At 44.3% G+C, this 21,273-nt stretch overlaps 1 protein-coding gene across 1 annotated transcript in view; it reads right to left on the minus strand.

Annotated features, from left to right (window-relative positions):
• The window catches only part of CISD1 (CDGSH iron sulfur domain 1), a 54,271-nt gene extending 39,508 nt beyond the window's left edge, over positions 1 to 14,763 (minus strand). Inside the window, exon 1 of the mRNA XM_030203101.1 lies at positions 14,582 to 14,763. Coding sequence (XP_030058961.1) covers positions 14,582 to 14,606 — 25 coding nt within the window. The 5' untranslated portion in view covers positions 14,607 to 14,763. The remainder of the gene's footprint in view (positions 1 to 14,581) is intronic.
• Between the last annotated feature and the right edge of the window lie 6,510 nt (positions 14,764 to 21,273).

Here is a 21,273-nt window from a genome sequence, read left to right on the forward strand (position 1 = left end):
GGGAACCCAGCCGCTGAGAAGCCATAGTAGCGGCCTGATCTCTTCTCTTCGGCATAATGGCAAGAAACAACAAAGATTGCAGAGAGCACTTTCACACATCAGGTACATGCAGCAGACAAGATTTCTTACAATGAAAGAGTATAAAATTTGTCCAAAGAATCGTTTAAAGAATTCTTTAATTCATATAAGAATAGTGGAACATTTAAAATAAGAAAAAGAGGAGGAGGTTTTTTTACATCCGTGACAAAGGAGCTCAACGGATTACAAGGCAGCGATTGTACTGCAAGCTATGGACAGAAATAGTCGAGCGTCTGACGTCTTTTCCTCCTTCCCATCCAAAAAAAATATTAGCAGACTCTCTATACAAGCACTTGCTTATTACTGTGATTGTTAAGGCTAACACGCAAGTGGGAAGCCAGAATGAATATTATTTTCCAAATTACACATACATCTCAACTTACCACCACTTCACTCACAAACCATGATTTTTTTCAGCATGCATATATACACATATGTATGAAAAGGGCCGCACTCTTTTTAATATATGGAAAAGGCTTTTTATTTAAAAAAAAAAAAAAAAAAAAAACTCGTTTTATGCTTGGAAAAAAAAATCTTTAGAAAACTAGCCCCAACATGGCAAAAGCCTTTACTTTTTGTACTTTTACATAACACCTGCTCAAAATACTTTACAAATTACAGATAATTGATCAGTAGTAGGTGAAAATTTAAAATATGTCAAAGTTATTTTGAAAAGATAAATTTGATCCTAATTTAAAAGTATTCAGATTTAGTACATCCTGGCTAGAAAGATTTTATGAATTCCAGATGCAGAAAGCTAAAAAGAGAGAGAGACCACACAAAACAGAACTAATTAGTATATAGAAAAGTGAACAGAAAACAAGTATGAGGAACAGAGAAAACATTGGGAATGTAGAAAAATAATGATTTCTTAGGAAAAAGAAAAACAAAAGTGAAAGTGAAGATCCTTAGAGATCACAGAACTGAAATAAAAGGCCAATAGAGTGAAGCACACAGAGCAGAAACAGGAAAACAGCAGGAAGACTAAAAAGACAGACTGTGGAGTTTTGAAGTAAACATAGTAGATGATGGCAGAAAAAGACCTGCACGGTCCATCCAGTCTGCCCAACAAGATAACTCATGTTTGCTGCTTTTTGTGTATACCCTACTTTGATTTGTACCAGTGCTCTTCAGGGCACAGACCGTATAAGTCTGCCCAGCACTATCCCTGCCTCCCAACCACCGGCTCTGGCACAGACCGTATAAGTCTGCCCAGCACTATCTTTTTATCCACTACATTTCAGCCTCCTATTGTGATCAGCTCTTTTTTTTGTTGAAACTTCCTTGCTTCTGAAAAATATTTCCTGTGGGGAAGTTACCTGTTTTGCACTGCAGTTTTAATTTTTTCCTGATCGTTAGACCACTATACTCAGATTCACTGTGGTGTCGAGTGGAGCTGGACATGGTCCTTGCTGATGGGAGTGGAGAGGGAGCTCCACCCTTGCTTGAGGTGTCCTTAAGTCCAAATGCCGAGAACTTCCTTCTTCTTAAGATGAAGCCATAGTACTGAAGGCATTGAAAGGTGTATGCCCTGTTAGGAGTTTTGATATTTGGAGGAGGGTCCCCTTGATCCTGGAAGTGTTAGGCTGGTGGCCTACCCCTGCCCCCAGAAGTGGAGGTCAAGTTTAGTTTGGTTCCCAGTGAAGCAGCAAGTAGAAGTATTCAGTCCAGCTCAATGAGTAATCTGAGATAGTAGACATTGGTCTTGGTTAAGTCGGCTTAAGTCACCTTGGACATGATTTGATCAGCACCAGTTGCTTTGGAATGAAGTGCGAGTACCACGGTTGCTTCAATGGAAGGGGGTTTGCGTTGGTTGGAAAGACTTGTTGCAGAACATCAGGTTAAGGATTTAAGAATTGAGAACACAAATTGCTGACTTGGAAGGCTGACGTCTAACGGTAGTAACGTGAGACTACCGCTAGAGCTTGCAACAGAAATTTTAACACATGGATCTGCTAGAGGTAGGAGCAAGGGGGTATCACTCCTGCCCGAGATATCCCCACTGGACCACCAGGGATGTAGGTCAAGTATGTGAGAACAAATCATAAAGGCCAGCAAGTATGCACTGTAACAGTCCAATCAAGTTGTTAATGCAGCATGGATGAGAGTGACAGCTGAAAGAAAGTAACAGTTTGTGAATATCAGCATTTTTGTGTACAATATATAAATAAAAATGGAATTTAAAATCCAACTTAAATGGAGGAAAATACACAACTTTAGTCTTGGCAGCTTTCAAGGACAAAAATATAGAAGAAAGTCACGATTGAGAAACAATAGTCATGCTTTGTGGATTCCCATCATCATGTTATATTTTTCCTTTGCTCATGGCCTGAAGCAGTATGTGAACAGAATAACAAACTGTAGGCATTACATACAGAACAGAAACATTTACATAAATAAAAATAAATCTGAGGAGAAAGACAGACCATGACTAAAGATAAAAGGGATCACGAAAAGGACCTTAAGGTGCACTGATAGCAAAGACAAGGGGATCAAATTTACAATGGTTCAAAACAGGAGAATGGGAGGACATTATTGGAAAACACAGATAATTAAAGGGAAGAGCAATCTGATGGCATGGCAGTTTTTTTCTACAACATTCCTCCTCCTCAGTATTTGCATCCTGTGCGTTGAGTAAAAAAACATGGTGGAAAAAAAAGGCATTAAACAGGACAGAAAGGTGAGAAACAGCAGTAGAAGGGTCGAAAGTTAAAAAGAAGGCTGGAGAAAGTACGCAAAGATTTGACTGTTAAAATTATATATGAACTTTACAGACCTTTTGTAAAGGTCTCAGCTATTCAAAAATGATCCACAAGTCAAAATCTTAAGAGTATATACAGTTAGTCCAAATAATTTTAATGTAAAAAAAAAAAAAGCAAATTAACGAAATTCAAGCATTTGCCCATTAAAATAGTTGAAAAAGTTTGTGGAATTCTGGACTGATGTCACCAGGCTGAAAGAATAAACATGTGCCCACGATACCACAATACTTTACTTTAGGAAACATTTAAGGAATCATAAAATACAGCAGAAACTTGGAAGTTGTTTCAATAAAATATACATGAATTGAAAATGTTTCTGTTTTCTATGCAGCAACCACAGCTTCAAGGAGCCTTTTAGAATCACAATATCAGGGGACGTCACATGGCCTACACCAAGAACACCAAGATGGCAGCATGACTGAGCAGCTCCCGTCGGAAAGTAAAATATTACTAAATTTATCAATTCTAAAATTACAGTTTGTGACCAGAATCTTGAGATATATCACTTCTGCATGAAAATGACTAACAAATCATCTAAAAATGATCATTCTATATGAAACTAGATCACTGACCTTACCAACTGCATGCGAAGGAGTAACATTTGCATCCTTGGTGTCGCGCCCCTCACCGGTGGTGCACTCTTCATGACCTACCCGCTCTCCGGCTCCGCCTCGGTAGAGGGAAACGTCGGCCATGCTGGCCAGGCCGACGCTCCCATGCCGCACGCCGTTCACTGCTCGCCTCGCTGGCCGTCCTGGCGGGGCCAACGCTTTGCTTCCGCCTCCAGGAACGCCGGCCATGTTGACTACGCCGGCAGCCCGGGAGGATCTCTCCTCTTCCGGGCGCGGAGGCCCAGGAACTTGGACCATGCCTCCATCCCCCGGATTGGCTCTGGGCGGCTAGGCTCTGCCTCCTTCTCCTGCCAGTGGACCAATCCCGGGTTCCTTGCCCTGCCTCCGTGTCGCCCCGCCTCCTGCTCCCCGGGGTCGGCTCCGGCTCTTCCTACCCCTTCAACTGGCAGCCAATGAGAGCCTTCCTCTGCCAGCTGATGCCGGTCTCTCTGATGGCGGGGCGTGGAGTTCTTTCTCCAGCTGCTCCTACTCCCCTTGATACCAAGGGCTATTTAAAGGGCACTATTACACCACGTCTTTGCTTCGGCTTCTACTTTGGTAGATCGCTTGTTCTTCTGGGAGACTCTGTCTACTACTGCTTGACCTGACCTCTGCTGGAATCCTGACTACTCTCTGCTTGCTGCCTGACCTGACCTCTGCTTGGAACCTGACTATTCTCTGCTTGCTGCCTGACCTGACCTCTGCTGGAATCCCGACTACTCTCCTTTTGCTGCCTGACCTCTGCTAGAATTCTGACTACTACCTGCTCGCTGCGTGACCTTGACTACTACCGGTCCCCAGAATCCTCTCGGTTGGCTTATGCCTGCCTTGACTCGCTACTTGAACTTTGATCTCTTTCCACCTGTAGTCAGCTGCCGCCTGGCCCCTGTTCGTATCCTGAAGCCCTGTCGGCTGCCTGCACCTGGGGGCTCAACCTCCGGGGAATGGCAGTCATTACAGGTGAAGTCTTGGGGTTGTTCGGCTGCCCTACAGAGCGCAGGTACGAGTCTTCGCCCTGGTGCTCCGTCTGGGCACAAGGACTCACGACCGTGACACTTGGGCTCCCGGAAGCCCGCGAAAGCTCTGACATTTGTGCATTTCTAATAACTACTATTCCTCAACTTCTTGGATTGGAATTTAATCCACTGCTAGAAACTGAGCACGCACATAGGATTCCATCACAGCCTAGTAAAGGCTCTGCATTCCTGCGCCCAGTAATCATGAAGTTATTAAGATACAAACAAGCACTTCAAATAATCCAAAAAAGCACTTCAAATAATCCAAACTGCCAAAGCTAAGACCTATCAAGGTAAATAAGGAGAAATTAGACTTTACCTGCTAATTTGCTTTCCTTTAGTCCCTCCAGACCGGCCTAGGATTGGACTGATGGGTTGTGCACGCCTGCCAGCAGGTGGAGACTGAGAAACTTCTGACTCTAGAGGACCAATAAGAGCCCTGGCCATGTGACCCTAGACTCAGTATTTGACTAACAAAGCAGGAAAGACCAACCTTCTGTGTCCCATGGAATCTAAGCAGCCACAAAGCACTTATAAACGTGCTTAAACGACGGCAAAGCCATGTTGGAATGCTCACCAACAACTCCCCTGAGGAGAAGAGGTATGGCATATAATTTTTTTTTCAGAACTGTAAACTCGAAAAGCAGCTCCGTCCTAGGACACTGAAAGAACGGGACTCCAGAACTATGCACAAGCAACTACTCTTGAAAAAGACAGATGGGAGGGACCTGAGCCAGTCTAAAGGAAAGCAAATGAGCAGGTAAGATCTAATTTCTCCTTCCTTAGCGTTCCTCCGGACCGGCCCAGGACTGATGGGAGGTAACAAAGCAGTACTCCTAAGGGAGGGACCCCAGCAAACCCACTGTGAGTACTCGAGTCGCAAAGAACGCCTCCTGTCAGCACTGTACATCCAGTCTGTAGTGCCTAGAAAAAGAAATGTAGAGAGGTCCATGTCGCAGCTTTACAAATGTCTGCGGGCGGCACCAAGAACTACTCCACCCATGAAGCCGTTTGACCTCTTGTGGAGTGATTAACATCCTCTGGGACTGATCTCCCAGCAAGAATACAGGCAGAAGCTATGATCCCCTTAAGCCACCGAGATATAGTAGGCTTAGAAGCGGCCAAACCCTTACATACACCTGCCAGGAGTACAAGCAGACGATCCATGCGCCTGAAGTCGTCAATAACCGTCAGACAGCACTTAAGAACTCTCTTCATGTCCAACGTATTTAACTTCTTCTGAGCCTCCGTGCCTGAGGAAGATTCTAGGACAGGAAGGAAGACCGTTTGAGAGAGATAAAAACTGCCTTAGGCAAGAAAGAAGGTACTGGGCGCAAAACCACTCGCTGCTTGGAAAACTCCAAAAAACAGAGGTCTGAAGGAAAAAGCTTGCAGTTCCGAGACTCTCCTAGCTGAAGCAATGGCCACCAAAAATACGGCCTTGAGAGTTAAGGCCTTAAGGGAACAAGAAGACAATGACTCAAAAGGAGGCCCCGTCAGTGCGGAAAGCACAAGGTTTAGACCCCAAGCCAGAAAGACAGCTCTGACTGATGGACGAAGAAGGCTGACTCCCTTCAAAAAACGCGAGACGTCAGGAACACTAGACGACGACTTAACTCGCACCTGGCCTCAGAAATAGGACAGCACCGCAACCTGCACCTTAAGGGAAGAGAGAGACAAGCCTTTATCAAAACCCTGCTGCAAAAAAATCCAAGATCTCCGCTACCAAAGCCCGGAAGGGAGAAATACCACCATCTGAACACCATGCCTCAAAAATCCTCCAAGTATGAATACAATTCAGGGAAGTAGACTGATGACATGACTGTAGCATGGTAGAAATCACTGGAGCAGAATAGCCTCTCTTAGTTAAGCGCGCAGATAGTAGATTTTATGAACAGGAGGGTACATTTGTTCAGAGTACTTAAACTTCTCTCTCAAAAGTTTAAAGAACATCTTTTTCGGTGATATTAAGTAATTCAAAGGGAAATTCAGAATTCTTAGACTTTGATTTCGCAGAAAATTTTCTAAGTTTTCAATTTTTCTCATAGTCACCAATTTTTCTCCAACTACTTGGGTTTGGACTTCATTTAATTTTCTCAACTCTCCATCCATTTTCAATTGTTTAGCAGAAATAGTTTCTAGTTCAGTTTTCATAGATTTTACTTGTGTTGCCAGTAAAACAGGAAACGTTACAAGAACACGAACAAGGAATTCAAGATCAATCAAAAGATCAAGACGAGGGCTTGGACTTAACTACCTTTTTAGAACAATCCACTGAAGAGGAAAAAAAGAGATCTACATTAATTGTGAAGTTTGTCTTCCTCCAAGATAAGGAAGCTTTATTGAAACTTTATTTTCAGAGTACCAAGCCATGAGACAAAAATCGAGCCGGGTCTGGATGAGGTATCGGGCCTTGCGACAGCAGGTCCCTGAGAACATGGAGACGAAGCGGCGCAGACTGAAGACGCTGGAGATCCGCATACCATGGACGGCGGGGCCAATCCAGCGCCACTAGGATTACCAGACCCCCGTGAGCCTTGATCCTTTGTAAGAGACAACCCAAGAGAGGCCACAGAGGGAACACGTACAGAAGCCTGGGGGGCTTGTAAGAGATCATCTATCCCTGCTGCTTTTGGGTCTCTTCGACGACTGAAAAAGCAGGGAACATTTGTGTTGAGGCCAGAGGTGAAAAGATCCAGAACTGTAACGCCCCACTGTTCCACTATCAATTGAAACGCCCGAGGGCTGAGACCATTCCCCCAGATCGAGGGTGTGACGGTTGAGAAAATCTGCCTGTTTTCAACTCCCGCCACTTGGGAAGTCGAGATGGTGGTCAGGTGAAGCTCCGCCTATGCCATAAGGCTCGCTGCCTTCCTTTGCAAGAGCCAACTCTTCATTCCTCCCTGGCAGTTGACATAAGCCACTGCCGTGGCATTGTCTGATAGGATTCGCATCGCCTTGCCTTGCAACAGGGAATGAAACTCCTCCAGAGCTAAATGAATTGTTCTGGTCTCTTAACAAACTGATGGACAGGGACACTTCCAGGGCAGACCAGAGACCCTGAGCAAGCCTCCCTAACAATGGGCTCCCCAGCCCCAGAGACTGGTATCCGTTGTTAACGCTATCCACTTCAGCGGCATTCCACAGGTGAGACTGTCCACCCGCAGCCACCAGAAGAGGCTGTTGCGCTCCTGGGAATGCAGGGGCAACCTCACCTGAAGGGAATCTGTCTGAGGGTACCATCTGGACAGGAGAGAAGATTGGAGAGACCTCATGTGAGCCCTGGCCAGGGGACTACCTCTATCATCGCTGCCATGGAACCCAGAACCTGAAGATAATCCCGAGCACAGAGAATGCATTTGTGAAGTAACCCCTGAACCTGAGACCGCAACTTGAACACGCTGCCCTGGGAAAGATAAACATGACCCCGGGCCATGTCGAAGGTAACCCCTAAGTACTCCAGGGATTGCGAAGGTGCCAATCGGCTTTTGGCTGAGTTCACCACCCAACCAAGGGACTGCAGGAAACGCACCACCCAACCCGTGACCTGCACACTCTCCTTTCGCCCTGATGAGCCAGTCGTCCAAGTATGGGTGGACTAGGATCCCCTCCCTGAGGGCCGCAACCACTACCACCATGATTTTGGTGAACGTGCGAGGAGCTGTAGCCAAACCGAACAGCAGAGCCTGAAAATGAAAGTGCTGGCCCAGAACTGCAAACCACAGGAACTTCTGGTGAACGGGCTGGATAGGAATGTGAAGATAAGCTTCCGTCAGATCCAAGGCCGTTAGGAATTCTCCGGTATGGACAGCCACGATCACTGACTGAAGGGTCTCCATTCAAAAACTTGTGACTCTGAGCCCAATTGACAGCTTTGAGATCTAAAATAGGACGAAAAGATTCCTCCTTCTTGGGAACCATGAAGTAAATGGAATACCAGCCTTGTCTGTACTCTAAAGGAGGAACTGGCCAAATGGCGTGAAGGTCCAAGAGCCTCTGCAGAGTGTCCCTTACCGCACCCGCTTTGAGGCGAGAGCGACAGGGAGACTCCAGAAAGGCTTCTGAAAGAGGCTTGGCAAATTCTAAGGCATACCCGTCGAATAACCTCCAAGACCCACTGGTCGATGGTAACGTGGGCCTACCTCTGAAAGTACTGTGACAGACGAGCTCCTACACGAATCAGAGGAGAGACCCGCGCACATTCACTGGAAAGGACGAGGAGGGGATCAGAAAAAGGCGCTTAAGTCCCGACCTCCCCTATGGAAGCCTCGAAAGGACTGAGTTCTTTGGAAAAACCTGGACCTCTAAGTCTGAACTCCCCGGCCAGTGAAAACCTACGGTAATCCCTCGCCCAACCAAACAAAGAACCCCGAGTAGATGGACGAGGCCTATCCTGCGGTAGTCGAGGGACCCTTGTATCTCCCAAAGTATGCACCAACTTATCCAAATCATCTCCAAACAAAAGAGAACCCCGGAAAGGAAACTTACTCAACTTAGATTTGGAGGCAGCATCCGCCGACCAACCCCTCAACCACAGGGAGTGGCGGGCAGCGACCCCCAAATCCAAAGACTTGGAGGACGCTCTGAGCAGATCATACAAGGCATCTGCCAGGAAGGCAGAGCCCATCTCAATCTTAGCCACCTCCACATCAATAGAAGACAGATCGTCCAAGGACATATCTAGAACTCTCTAAGCTCAGCGGAAGCAGGCTCTGGCTACCAAGGAACCGCAGATGGCCGCCTGTACCGCCAGACAGGAGACATCAAAACTGTTTTTAAGGCAACCATCCAACCTCCCGTTCTGGACATCCCAGAGGGCCATACCACTGTCCACCGGAACCATATTTCACTTGGTAACAGCCGAGACCACCGTGTCAACCACTGGGACCTTCAGAAGGGACCTAGCCACCTCTGGCACTCGGTAAAGGCGGGTCATCGAAAGGAGGAGTCGGGAACATCCCACTGAGCCTGAATAATGTCCCGAATGTCTTGATGCATGGGAATGGTTCTCCCCGAAGACCTGGTGCCTTTGACCAACGGGTCCACCTTCTGGACTTCGGTGGCCAGGGTCTGTTCCTCTTCAAAATGTAGTGTGGAGGAGACCAGAGTGATGAGTTCCTCTAGGTCCTCCTTATGAAAACTCCAGACCACAGAGGGATCTTCTCCCGGGGTCTGCACTAGCCTCTGAAGGGACTTGGTCCTCCCAAAGCCTCTACTAACCCTTCCTCCTCTTCCAGGAAGGGCATCTGCAATTCCTGGTATGAAGCTGGTTCCTCTTCTGGGTCCCAGCAAACTCAAGCTCTTTTTGGAGGAGCAAAAGATCTGAAGGTGGATTCCCCTGCAGCCCCGACCCCCACACCTGACTTCTTCATTAAGAAAGCCTGGTACATCTGGAGGACAAACGCAAAGGGGAAATCCTCCTTCCTGAGGCCCTCCAGAGTGTATCAGGGACACTGCCTCCGGATTAACTGACGGGTGCACGCCAGAAGGGAGCTCGTGGGCTGCAGGGCCTGCCGGTGCAGACAAAATGGCGAACTTCCCCGCCACAACCGAAGGTCCAGCCACCTCCGCGGCTGAACAGGAGGGCGCTGAGGAAGATGCGGATTTTGAAGTGGCCGGAGGAAGAGGCACTGCTACCACTTCAATCGCAGTGCAAAACTTGCATGACCCGAGCGCGCCCACTCCCCTGCACTGGCATTGAGCTGTGAAGCTTGCCTCTCTGCGACTCGTTTGTAAAAAAAAAAAAAAAGCAAACAACCGCCGCTGTAACGCAAGGCAGAGAAAGAGAGAAAAGGAAATCCCGACAGAGCAGCTTGCTCGTTTATTTTTTATTATTAATTTTTTTTTAAACAGCAGCTGAGAGGCGGGAGGAACAGAAATAACAAGAAACAGAAAACAACTAAAGCACGACGGACCTGCTTGCTCGTTCGTGCCTTGGGGAGATAAAAGATCTTTTTTTTTTCTCAATAGAGCAACACCAAGAAAAAAATGGCTGCCTCTCCCAAAGGCTAAAAAAACTTTCCTCCGAAAGGGTTAGCCCTTCCCTGCCAGCAAAGGGAGATGGGGAGGAAGAGGGGGGAGGGACCCGGGGACCCCCCCAAGTGTAGCACCCCAGAGGCTGGAGAAGAAAAGACTCTTGCCTACCTAGCCTCTACAACTAGATAGATTCCCCAGGAACAGAAGGTTTTTGTTTTTTTTTTAAAGAGAGAGAGACTAATGGGCTCACCTCCTACCACCTGCTGGAGACTGAGAATACTGAGTCTAGGGTCTCATGGCCACGGCTCTTATTGGCTCTCTAGATTCAGAAGTTTCTCAGTCTCCACCTGCTGGAAGGCGTGCACAACCCATCAGTCCAATCCTGGGCCGGTCCGGAGGGACGCAAAGGAATTGATATTTACTCCTGATCTGGGTAAAACATATTCAAGCTGACATATGCTACATACAAGAATCTCACTTTTCTGACTTGTAGGCGAAAAAACTAGTTGGAAATTATTTTGAATATTGCTATGCTGCTCCAGCTCTGGGTAAAAGGAATGAAACAATCATCCTTATTAAGAGAAACATTGGCTTTCAAAATCAATCACAAAAAATTTATATTAATGGCAGAAAGATGCATTCAAGGCAAGCCCATCACATTACTTAATATCTAAGCACCATCTTGCATTTTTAACAACTTTATTTTCTACCAGCAATATTGCTAACGCCTCATATACAATACTGGGAGGTGATTTCAATTTTCCATTAGACCCTTTCCTTGACAGAACATCCAACTGTTGTCCCACCAAACTCAAAGCTAGATCTGTTCTGACTTCCTTTATGCAAGATTAAGGGTGGACTGATCCTTGGAGACTGCTACATCCTGATGATAAAGAATATTCCTTTTATTCTCCACCCCACCATACATACTCCAGATTTGATTACTTTATCGCAAGCAAAAACTTTATTCCACTATTACAATCTTCAAAGATTCATAATACCACTATAATCAGACCATGGAACTGTCTCCTGTATCTTGAGCTGGTCCCAAGAATCTTCAAAACAAGTCACCTGGAGGCTTAATTCTTCACTCCTTGCTGATCCAGACTGTTAATCATATACAACTACATCTGAACACTTTAACTATACTCCAGACATGAAATTCTCCATAAATATGGGAATCTTACAAAGCATGGCTCCATGGAGAAGTAATAGCTACAATACATTTCAAAAGAAGAAGAGAAGATCAGAATTAAACTCTCAGGAGAAAGAAATTCACTCACTAGAATCCACATTATACAAATGCCATAATACAAATACCTTCTAAACATGACAAACACTCTTGACTACAATCTTTAGCCAAATTGCAACAGATATCCACGTTAAACAGAGCTCTGTGTATTATGCCTCAGCCAACAAGGCAAGCAAACTACTAGCATCATATTTAAAAGGATGATGCACTGAACAAAGAGCATCTGCGATCAAACACCCTTCTTAAAAACTTCTACTTCTGATATTCTACAAGTATTCCAGACATTCTGCAATGACCACAGATTGGAATCAACTGCAACAGATGTTCATACTTCAGAATTTTTGGACTCCATCCAACTTCCCCATCTTGGCCAAAAGGCTTGTGACTTTCTCTCTCAAAATATCACCATCTCTGAAATACAACTGGCTATTAAAGCCCTTGCTTCCACCAAAGCACCTGGACCAGACGGCCTACCGGCTGAATCTTTCAAGACTTTCTCTTCCCTTCTCACCCCAAAACTGGAACTCTACTTTCAGGATTTGCTACAACATCCACACTCTACAGGGAGATTTTTGGAGGCTCACATTGTGGTCCTACTTGAACCCAACTGTGACCCACAATTAGTACAGAATTACTGCCTCATACCCCTATTGATTATAAAATATTTACCAAATTAATGGTTAACAGATTGGAAAAAAGTTGTCACATTATACACCCAGACCAAGTCGGATTTTTAAAAGGTAGATTTGGATCTGACAATACCAGATTATTTTACCACCTCCTCTTCTCGGTCGAGGCCTGACCCTCAGCTTACGGTGGTTAATCGATGCTGAAAAGGCATTTGACTGAGTGGACTGGACACCCCTTTTCTATGTTTTAAAGCGCTTTGGCTTTCCTGACCCATTTATACATATGGTCAAATTATTATACTCTTCTCCTTCTGCAAGGATCTTTGCTAATGGTGCCTTATAATTTATTCGCCTTACATACAAGCATCCCTGTGAGGGCTGTCCTATGTTCCCTCTCTTGTTTAATCTTGCCATCGAGCCCTTCGTGGCCAAGATTAAACAGGACCCTCTCATAACTGGTACTGATCTCCATCATTTAGAATTTAAGTTATCCACATATACTGATATCTTGTTATATACGTCTATCCCTCAGTTACTGCAATTCACATGCATTGTATTATTCTCTTCTCTTTCTGGTTACAAGTGAATTGGGACAAAACTGAACTCATGCTACCAAACACAGTATACACCCCTTTTACTATCCCAGATTGTCCATTTTGTTAGAAGCATACATACTGTTCAGGGAGCTGTTTGGCTATCCACTATTATTAATATTAACCCCAACACTTCAATACAAAGATGGTTACAAATTGAACAATTCTTGCTGTTCCCTATCCTATTACTTAGAACCCTGGTATGTCTCTTCAGACTCTCCTCTCAAGTTCTATATACAAGACTTCTTAAAGAGTTGGATAGTTATTTGGATATACCCTGGCCTCAATCCAAACATAACTCTATCAGGCATAATTCACACATTTTAACTCATTAAAAAAAAGTGACATGGGCCCGCAGGCAGGCTTTAGGGATATGGGATATTAGAGACTTAAGTTCACTGTGTGGGTTAGTGCAAGAGCATACCTCCTCTTCTTCTTCTGATAGTAGCAGAATTGTGCATATTTCTTTACCATGGAAAACTTTTGCTGAACTAAAATCAAGTTTTGTTCTCCCTAACTCCTTTTTCTACCAACGGCTTCAACTATTACTATTAAAAAATCAATATACACATACCTCTATGCCTCCCTCTCTTCTAACATATTGCAGACACTTTCATATATTAGGTCACTCTGCTTCTCATTTTTATAAACTACTTATACATATTAAGCATAAGTGTCTACTTGGGCTATAGGGTTCATGGCAACATTTAAATTACACTTTACAAGAGAAGGAATGGGAGACATTCTGGTCTACAACTTTCTCGTCCTCTAGGTCTGGTGAATGTAACAGTCCACGTACTTCCTAGCTCATAGGACTTATTGGACACCTGTCAGATCACACTATATTGATTCAACCTTATCTTCAAATTGCTGGTCCTGTGGTAAAGAGAGAGGTACATTGCAGTGCATATAATTTAACTGTAATTATTCTCTGAATCACTGGAACCTTATCTGGTCTACTACAAGTAACATTCTTCTTATTCAAGATCATTATGTTTTCAAATCATTTTGAATCAACATGAAAGCTCTTTATTAGGTACTGTACTTGCCATTGTACTCAAAACTATACTTAGTTCTTGGAAGGAGCCAACACGGCTTAACTATTCTTCTTGGTTGGATTCTGTTTGCCTTACCTACAAATATGAAGCATATAATGCCAGAAAATGTAATTGTTTTTCACAAATTTCTGGCCAAATGGTCATCTTTGTATGTACAATGTACCACCTAACTTCCATGCTATCATCCCTTGTTGTTTGTCCTTGTTAATAGCAAACTTTAAAGCTTTTTCATAAGCTAATATGTTTCTGCATAAAATCAATAAAAGAAAGTTAAACTTAAAGAATCTCAGTATCAACCCGAAATCTGTTCTCAGTCCCACGGGCAGTTCGCTCTGAACTGAAGCGGTGACCAAGTGAACGTTAAGGGAAAGAAGAAGGAAATATTTAATACTGAAGAAATGATGCGGCAGCTAAGGATGAGTTTGGGAACAGAATCGCCAAGCAAGTTCCAGAACACACAGATCACCAATTAAAACTAAGGGCAGAGGATAACAATGACCGAAGTAGATGAAAGTTCAGGCAGAGGTGAAGGTCAGGAACAGTAACGGCTTTCAGACAGTATACGGGGCAGCAGAAAAGTTTAAACAGCCTGTAGCCACCTCCTACCTCTAACCCCGAAGACTTTACTCATCTTCGCGGCTTCCTCTCCCGCACTAGCCAGCTTTGCTGTGTGACAATTTGAAGGACACCGTAAGAAAAGCCAAATGACACTTGCGTCACAAGCCTGCGCCAAAAATTAAATTCCTCCACAACCACAGCAGAAAGCAGATAGGAAGAAGACGGCTGCGGCAGGAAATGACGTTCTCACGTACTGGTGCGATGGGCGTAGCTACTGAAAACGAGGACTGGAAGCACGAAAATGACGTAGATAGATGGAGAAGAATTCGAGCTTTGAAATACGGTGTACAGCTTGTATGTATCAAAAACCGGAATTTTTGAGTTTCGGCCAGCTTTACATTAGTGATGTTGGGAAATGCACTTCATTCGTCTAGTTCTGCTTCTTTGTACCCAACGCCCATACATACGCACCCTTTCTTCACCTCCCCCTCCTCCCAAATTTCCAAACCTAATACCCATAACACTGCTTTTTCTCTACTCCCCCGCCCGGTCCTTTTCAGTTTTTATTCCCATATCTTGGTAGGTAGGTTAAGGTTATATATTTTTTATTTTTATTTTTTATCTTCGAAGCCCTTTCTTGCCCAGCGAGTATCGGGCAATCTTGGACCAATGACGATTCTGTGTTCCTTGAAAATAGTTTATTTGGGAACATATCCATCACTGGCCTAAATAAAGTTTTCTGGTATAATTGTTGTGACATTTTAGGGTCTGTTCAAATTGTAAATTAACATCTACCGTTGGGATTATTACATAGGCGGTCGGTGGCCCAACTGTTTGGGGAGGCTAAAGGGGGCGGGGCTTACATCCATAATTGTCTGACAACAGGTAAAAATAAGTCACAATTAATACCTTTTATTACATTTAGATATTAAATATGTATCATGTCGAAGAATAAAGTGGTTGCTCAAAGTATGTACTAACCACAATTGCTCAACTGTAAAACACTATGCACAAATTTATGCAAAAACACACTCAGAACCTTACTGTACCATAACACTGGGCAGACCATAATAAACCAATATACCACCCATACGGAAAATGCAGACCGTCAACAATATGAAACAAGGGATCATAATATCACAATTCTCATGTAGAGCCACAAAACACCCTTTTAGGGTGGATAGTGTTCACAATGAGCTCCTTTTATGAACGACTATATGTAGATCCTTCAAGAGGTAGTGTGTCATAATTTAGGCTCTAAAACCCTTTCTGATGTTTTGGTGCCACCTCAGTAAGGCCAATACACAATCTCTCCACTGCAAAACACTATACACAAACTTGTGCAAAAACACACTCATAACCTTAGCAAACCATAACAGCACTAATTCCAAGGACAGGACGAGCTACAACCTTATGCGTGGAAAGGCAGCACTGTAATTACACTGGGCTCTAAAACACCAGTACACAACCTAGTGAAACAAAAAAAAAAAACAAAATGGGCTGTAAATACTACACACTAGTAGAATACTGCACCTTGATTACACATGAAAACCACATGACACAACAGATATGAAGGCAAAACTGGAAAGTTACCTCAAGAAGTCAGACTCAGCATGGAGCAATACTAGAAAAATTGAAACTTACATGCAAAATATCACAGATGCACATTTCCAAAAGCTGACATATTCCAGTTAATAAATTCTGAATAAAATACTTTTTTTCTACCTTTCTTGTCTGATCATTTAGTTTTTCTATTCACTTTGGTCCCAGTGTCTTCTGTTTTATGCAGTGTCTTCTTTCCATTTGATATTTTTTCTCTCACCATGTCCACCATCCTCCTGTGTCCTTATGCGTCCTGTCTACCATCTGTAGCCCTGTCCCTATCCTTCAGTATCCCGATCCAGCTCTTAAATTCAACAGTTTTCCCTCCACCCTCCATCCATATCCAGCATTTCTCCTCACTCCCCTCCATCCATGTGCATATACTTCCCTCCCCTCCATCCATGTCCAGTACCTTCCCTCTTTCTCTCCTACCATTCCATCCAGTGGCATCCCTCTTTCTCTCTCCATCCTTCCACCCATTACCCTCTCCCAATCCTTCCGTCCATTGTCTTCCTCTATCTCCCCTTCCTTCTAGACAGTTCTCTCTCTTGACCCTTTTCCATTCAGCATGTCCTCTCTCACCCCATCCTTCCAGTGTCTTTCCTCTTTCCCTCCCTACCAGTTTCTTCCCTCCTTCCAGCATTTTTCCTCTTTCTCCCTCCTTTCATCCAGCCAGCATTTCTCAGTCTGACAGCTAGGGTCTCCCCCAGTTTCTCCCCAGCAGCTTCTCTCTCTCTCTCCTGACCATGTCCCCTCTTTCTCTCCCCATCTATTTTTGGCTCTCCCCTGCTTTTTTCCATGTCCTTGGCTCTCCCCTGCTCTTTTCCATGGCCCCTCTTTCTCTCCCCATCTCTTTCTGGCTCTCCCCTGCTTTTTTTCCATGTCCCTGGCTCTCCTCTGCTCTTTTCCATGGCCCCTCTTTCTCTCCCCATCTCTTTCTGGCTCTTCCCTGCTTGTTTCCATGTCCCTGGCTCTCCCCTGCTCTTTTCCATGGCCCCTCTTTCTCTCCCCATCTCTTTCTGGCTCTCCCCTGCTTTTTTTCCATGTCCCTGGCTCTCCCCTGCTCTTTTCCATGTCCCCTCTTTCTTTCCCTATTGCTCTCTGGCTCTCCCCTGCTCTCCTTCTCTCTCCTCCTACCGTTTCCACACGTTCTCTTCTCTCCCTCCGGCCCGGGCTTCTTTACAGCAGCGCTGACAGAGAAAGAAAAAGAAGCGCGGGGCCACAGCAGCGTTCAGACATGCGCTGTCGACTCTGCCGGTCCTCTGCCCCCGGAACGGGAAATTGACATCACGGGGCAGAGACCGGCAGAGCCGACAGCGCATGTCTGAACGCTGCTGCGGCCCCGCGCTTCTTTTTCTTATGTTATGCTGGCTCCGAGAGAAGTGGCTGACGCTGCGCTGTTCAATAGAAGCGGCGGCAGCAGAAGATTTAGTCGTCGGGAGTCTCGGGGTACATTTGGAGAGGGAAGCAGGTGGGGCCGCCGCGAAGCTCACAGCTGGGCTGGGGAGGCTTAGCCTCCCCAAGCCTCTTATACGGGGCGCCTATGATTTTATACCCCATTACGCTGGTTCTAGCCAGTTTAGCACACAAGTAGGTTATCAATAGAAATCAAACAAAATAAAACATGGAAAAGAAAATAAGATGATACCTTTTTTATTGGACATAACTTAATACATTTCTTGATTAGCTTTCGAAGGTTGCCCTTCTTCCTCAGATCGGAAATAAGCAAATGAGGTAGCAGATAGTATATATGAGAGAAACATCAAAGCATTACTTTGACTGTCTGACAGAGTAGGAGGGTGGGGGTATGCATGGGGACATCAAAGCATTTCATTGTTATTGTAACAGAATGGGTGTTGGTAGGTGAGAGGAGGGTAATAAACAGAGAAATACAGCTTTATGTTTTATAATTAGTTAGAAAACCCAGATCCTTATTAAGTCCTGTTTGTTGGGTGTCAAAATATTCAATCATTCTTATTTCAAAGGTCTTACGTTCCTGTATTGTTTTAAAATTACCTTTCAGTATTCTTACTGTGAAATCACTGGTGCAGTGGTCTGGTCTTGTGAAGTGTTGGCCCACAGGGATGGGGGCCTGACTGACATCACATGAAAATAGCCGGTGCCAGGTTTTCTAACTCATTATAAAATATAAAGCTGTATTTCTCTGTTTATTTCTCTGTTTATTACCCTCCTCTCACCTACCAACACCCATTCTGTTAGAATATCAGTGAAATGCTTTGATGTCCCCATGCATACCCCCACCCTCCCACTCTGTCAGACAGTCAAAGTAATGCTTTGATGTTTCTCTCATATATACTATCTGCTACCTCATTTGCTTATTTCCGATCTGAGGAAGAAGGGCAACCTTCGAAAGCTAATCAAGAAATGTATTAAGTTAGTCCAATAAAAAAGTATCATCTTATTTTCTTTTCCATGTTTTATTTTGTTTGATTTCTATTGATAACCTTTAAGAGTGGACTAACACGGCTACCATACCTCTCTACGCATGCAAGTAGTAAACCGGGACATGCACAAACGGGTTCTCCGAGCTTTTTTCCTGTCACCGTAGCAGCTAACGAAAACGGAATGCAAATGATCTACAGGTTATTATAATGAGCTAATTCAAGAGGAGCTCAATTATAAAGATGAAAAAATAGACGGAAGGAACAACAAATAGCTAAGACCGAGCAAATGAGGAGAGGGCAACAAAAACACCTGCTCCTCACATGGAAAAGAAGAACTGAGGAGACCACATTCTTGCGACAGGCAGGAAGATGCTCGCGCTCCACAAAGCTCTTTTAGCTATAGCAGATGCTGCCGGACTGGGCAACTCGAATCAGTGTCACCCACTTGTGAGAATATAGAAGCCTGCTTGTCCTCGGAGAACCACTATAACATCAGAAACTCTCTCCCCATTGTTAGCACCAAGTCCAGTACGGTCCCATCCTTGTGGATTCCATTACCAACTGCTGGAACAGAGCTCCCTGTAGAAAACTGAGTATCTCCCTACTTCTAGGTGACCCAACAGCAGGGATGCCCTAATCAGCATCCCAAAGCTAGCTGTTAATATACCATTTGAACAGACCCTTAATGTCAGAACAATTATAGTTGAAAAATTTTTTTAAGGCTAGTTAGGGGTGGATATGTATCCAAATAAACTCTTTCGAAGGAACAAAGTACTTCACACAGAATCATCATCGGTCCAAGTTATTTTTTTAGTCTTTTCTAGAAATACCCATTCCATTTGGCCATATGCTATGACTGTGGAGAGTCTGCTATGAAGGAGACTGGATGCTCTGAAGCAGACACTAAAACGTATCTATGTTGGCAGTGGCTCCCCCAATGATGAAGCAGATTGAATCTCCTGTACTTTGATTGATGTGTCATTATAATATCATGATATGATTTTTTTTTCGCCAGTGAATTGATATTGAAAATATTTGAACTGAATTGAATGGAATTATACAAAAATTGCTGGTTTGAATTGAAATTTGAACTCAATCAAATGGAATGGATATTTCTAGAAAAGACTTTTAAAAATCTTGGACCAATGACGATTCTGTGTTCCTTGAAAATATTTTATTTGGGAACATATCCATCACTGTCCTAAATAAAGTTTTCTGGTATAATTGTTGTGACATTTTAGGGTCTGTTCAAATTGTAAATTAACATCTACCGTTGGGATTATTATAGATTTATATATAATTTTACACCCCACTATAATATATTTGGACTGTTAATCTGCTACTCATCCAGCATACTGAAATCACCTATTAGTAGTACTTTCTCTTTAAAAGAACTGCACAGCTGTGGGTCAAAGAAGATACTCCTTGGTCAGTAAAGTCAGACTTCAACAAATAAATGCCACACCAATTACCAAAGCTCTCCTGAAATCTGTTTCACTACACAACATATATTAAGCAGTGTAATAACTGTAATCCTGGTAGCAAACCCTCAGGGGGATGGTGGGCTCCCTTCAGCAGTCCAAAAACAAAGTCCTTCCAGACAACACAGCTTTTAGTTCAAAGCAGTTTATTTCCCCTCCTCCACAAATCTCAGTTCAAAGGGGTTAAGGTCCCATTCAGTTCCAAAACAAAACACAAAAAGGAAAAACATTCCCTTAAATCCAAATTTTCCCAGTTTCAACCGCCTGGGTTTCAGCTTTAAAAGTCTCTCCTCTTGGGTGGTTGCAGAATGGCAGTACACCCCACAACATAGCTACTTGACTCCTGTGACCACCCACTGCCTTCAATCCCTGCAACTCTGCCCCAGAGTACAATTACAATCCATGTCAACCGGTTCCTCCAAACCTGGTGTGCTTGCCCTCCAGACTCTCCTTCCTCCAAGCACTCCTTTAACTCTGCTTCTCTGCTAGGCTGTTGGTTAGAGACCTCCTCCCCGTCCCAGGTGGAAGGAATCTTGTACTGATTTCTGACCCAAGGGAATTGAGCTTTGTCATCTCGGGGCTCCCCCTTCTGGCCCTCGTCTGCCATAGCAGCTGCTCTTTCCAGTCCTTTTCCCCCTCCCTTCCACGTGGTGTCCCTACCGGGTTTTGGGACCTACCCCCCCCCCCCCCCCCCCCCCCCCGATTCCTTCTCTCAGGGCCTTGTGGGGAATGTAGTCTGGCCCCATATCTCCTCCTGACCTGCTTAGAACCTCCAACCTCCTTACAGCAGCTAATTGGACCTTGCCTCATACCTTCACTAAACACTACTGCTTGGACAAGTCTACTACCAGAGATAGTATATTCAGTCCAGCTATTTTGGACAATCTATCTTTTTTTGTGACTAGTCTGCACATGGACAACATACAAACTACAGATATATTGAGTAACTCTGAACTTGATAGTAGCCCACTTGTGTGGCTGACTCAGTTCTGCCTGACAACAAAACAAAAGTCTCTCACCTGTAACAGGTATTTTCCATATATAGCAGGATTGATCAAGCACACCCCCTGAATTCCATTTCTTCTTGGGCTATGTAACAGGAGTCAAGGAGACCACTGTTCACATGCTGAGAACTATACACTTAGTTCTGAACTCTGGGAGAGCTGTTCATTCACCCCAGTGTCATTGGATATCATCTGTGAATCTAATATGAGTTATCTTGTTGGGCAGACTGGATGGACCGTGCAGGTCT

This window comes from Microcaecilia unicolor, chromosome 5 (genome assembly GCF_901765095.1).
Source record: "Microcaecilia unicolor chromosome 5, aMicUni1.1, whole genome shotgun sequence".
NCBI lineage: Eukaryota > Metazoa > Chordata > Amphibia > Gymnophiona > Siphonopidae > Microcaecilia > Microcaecilia unicolor.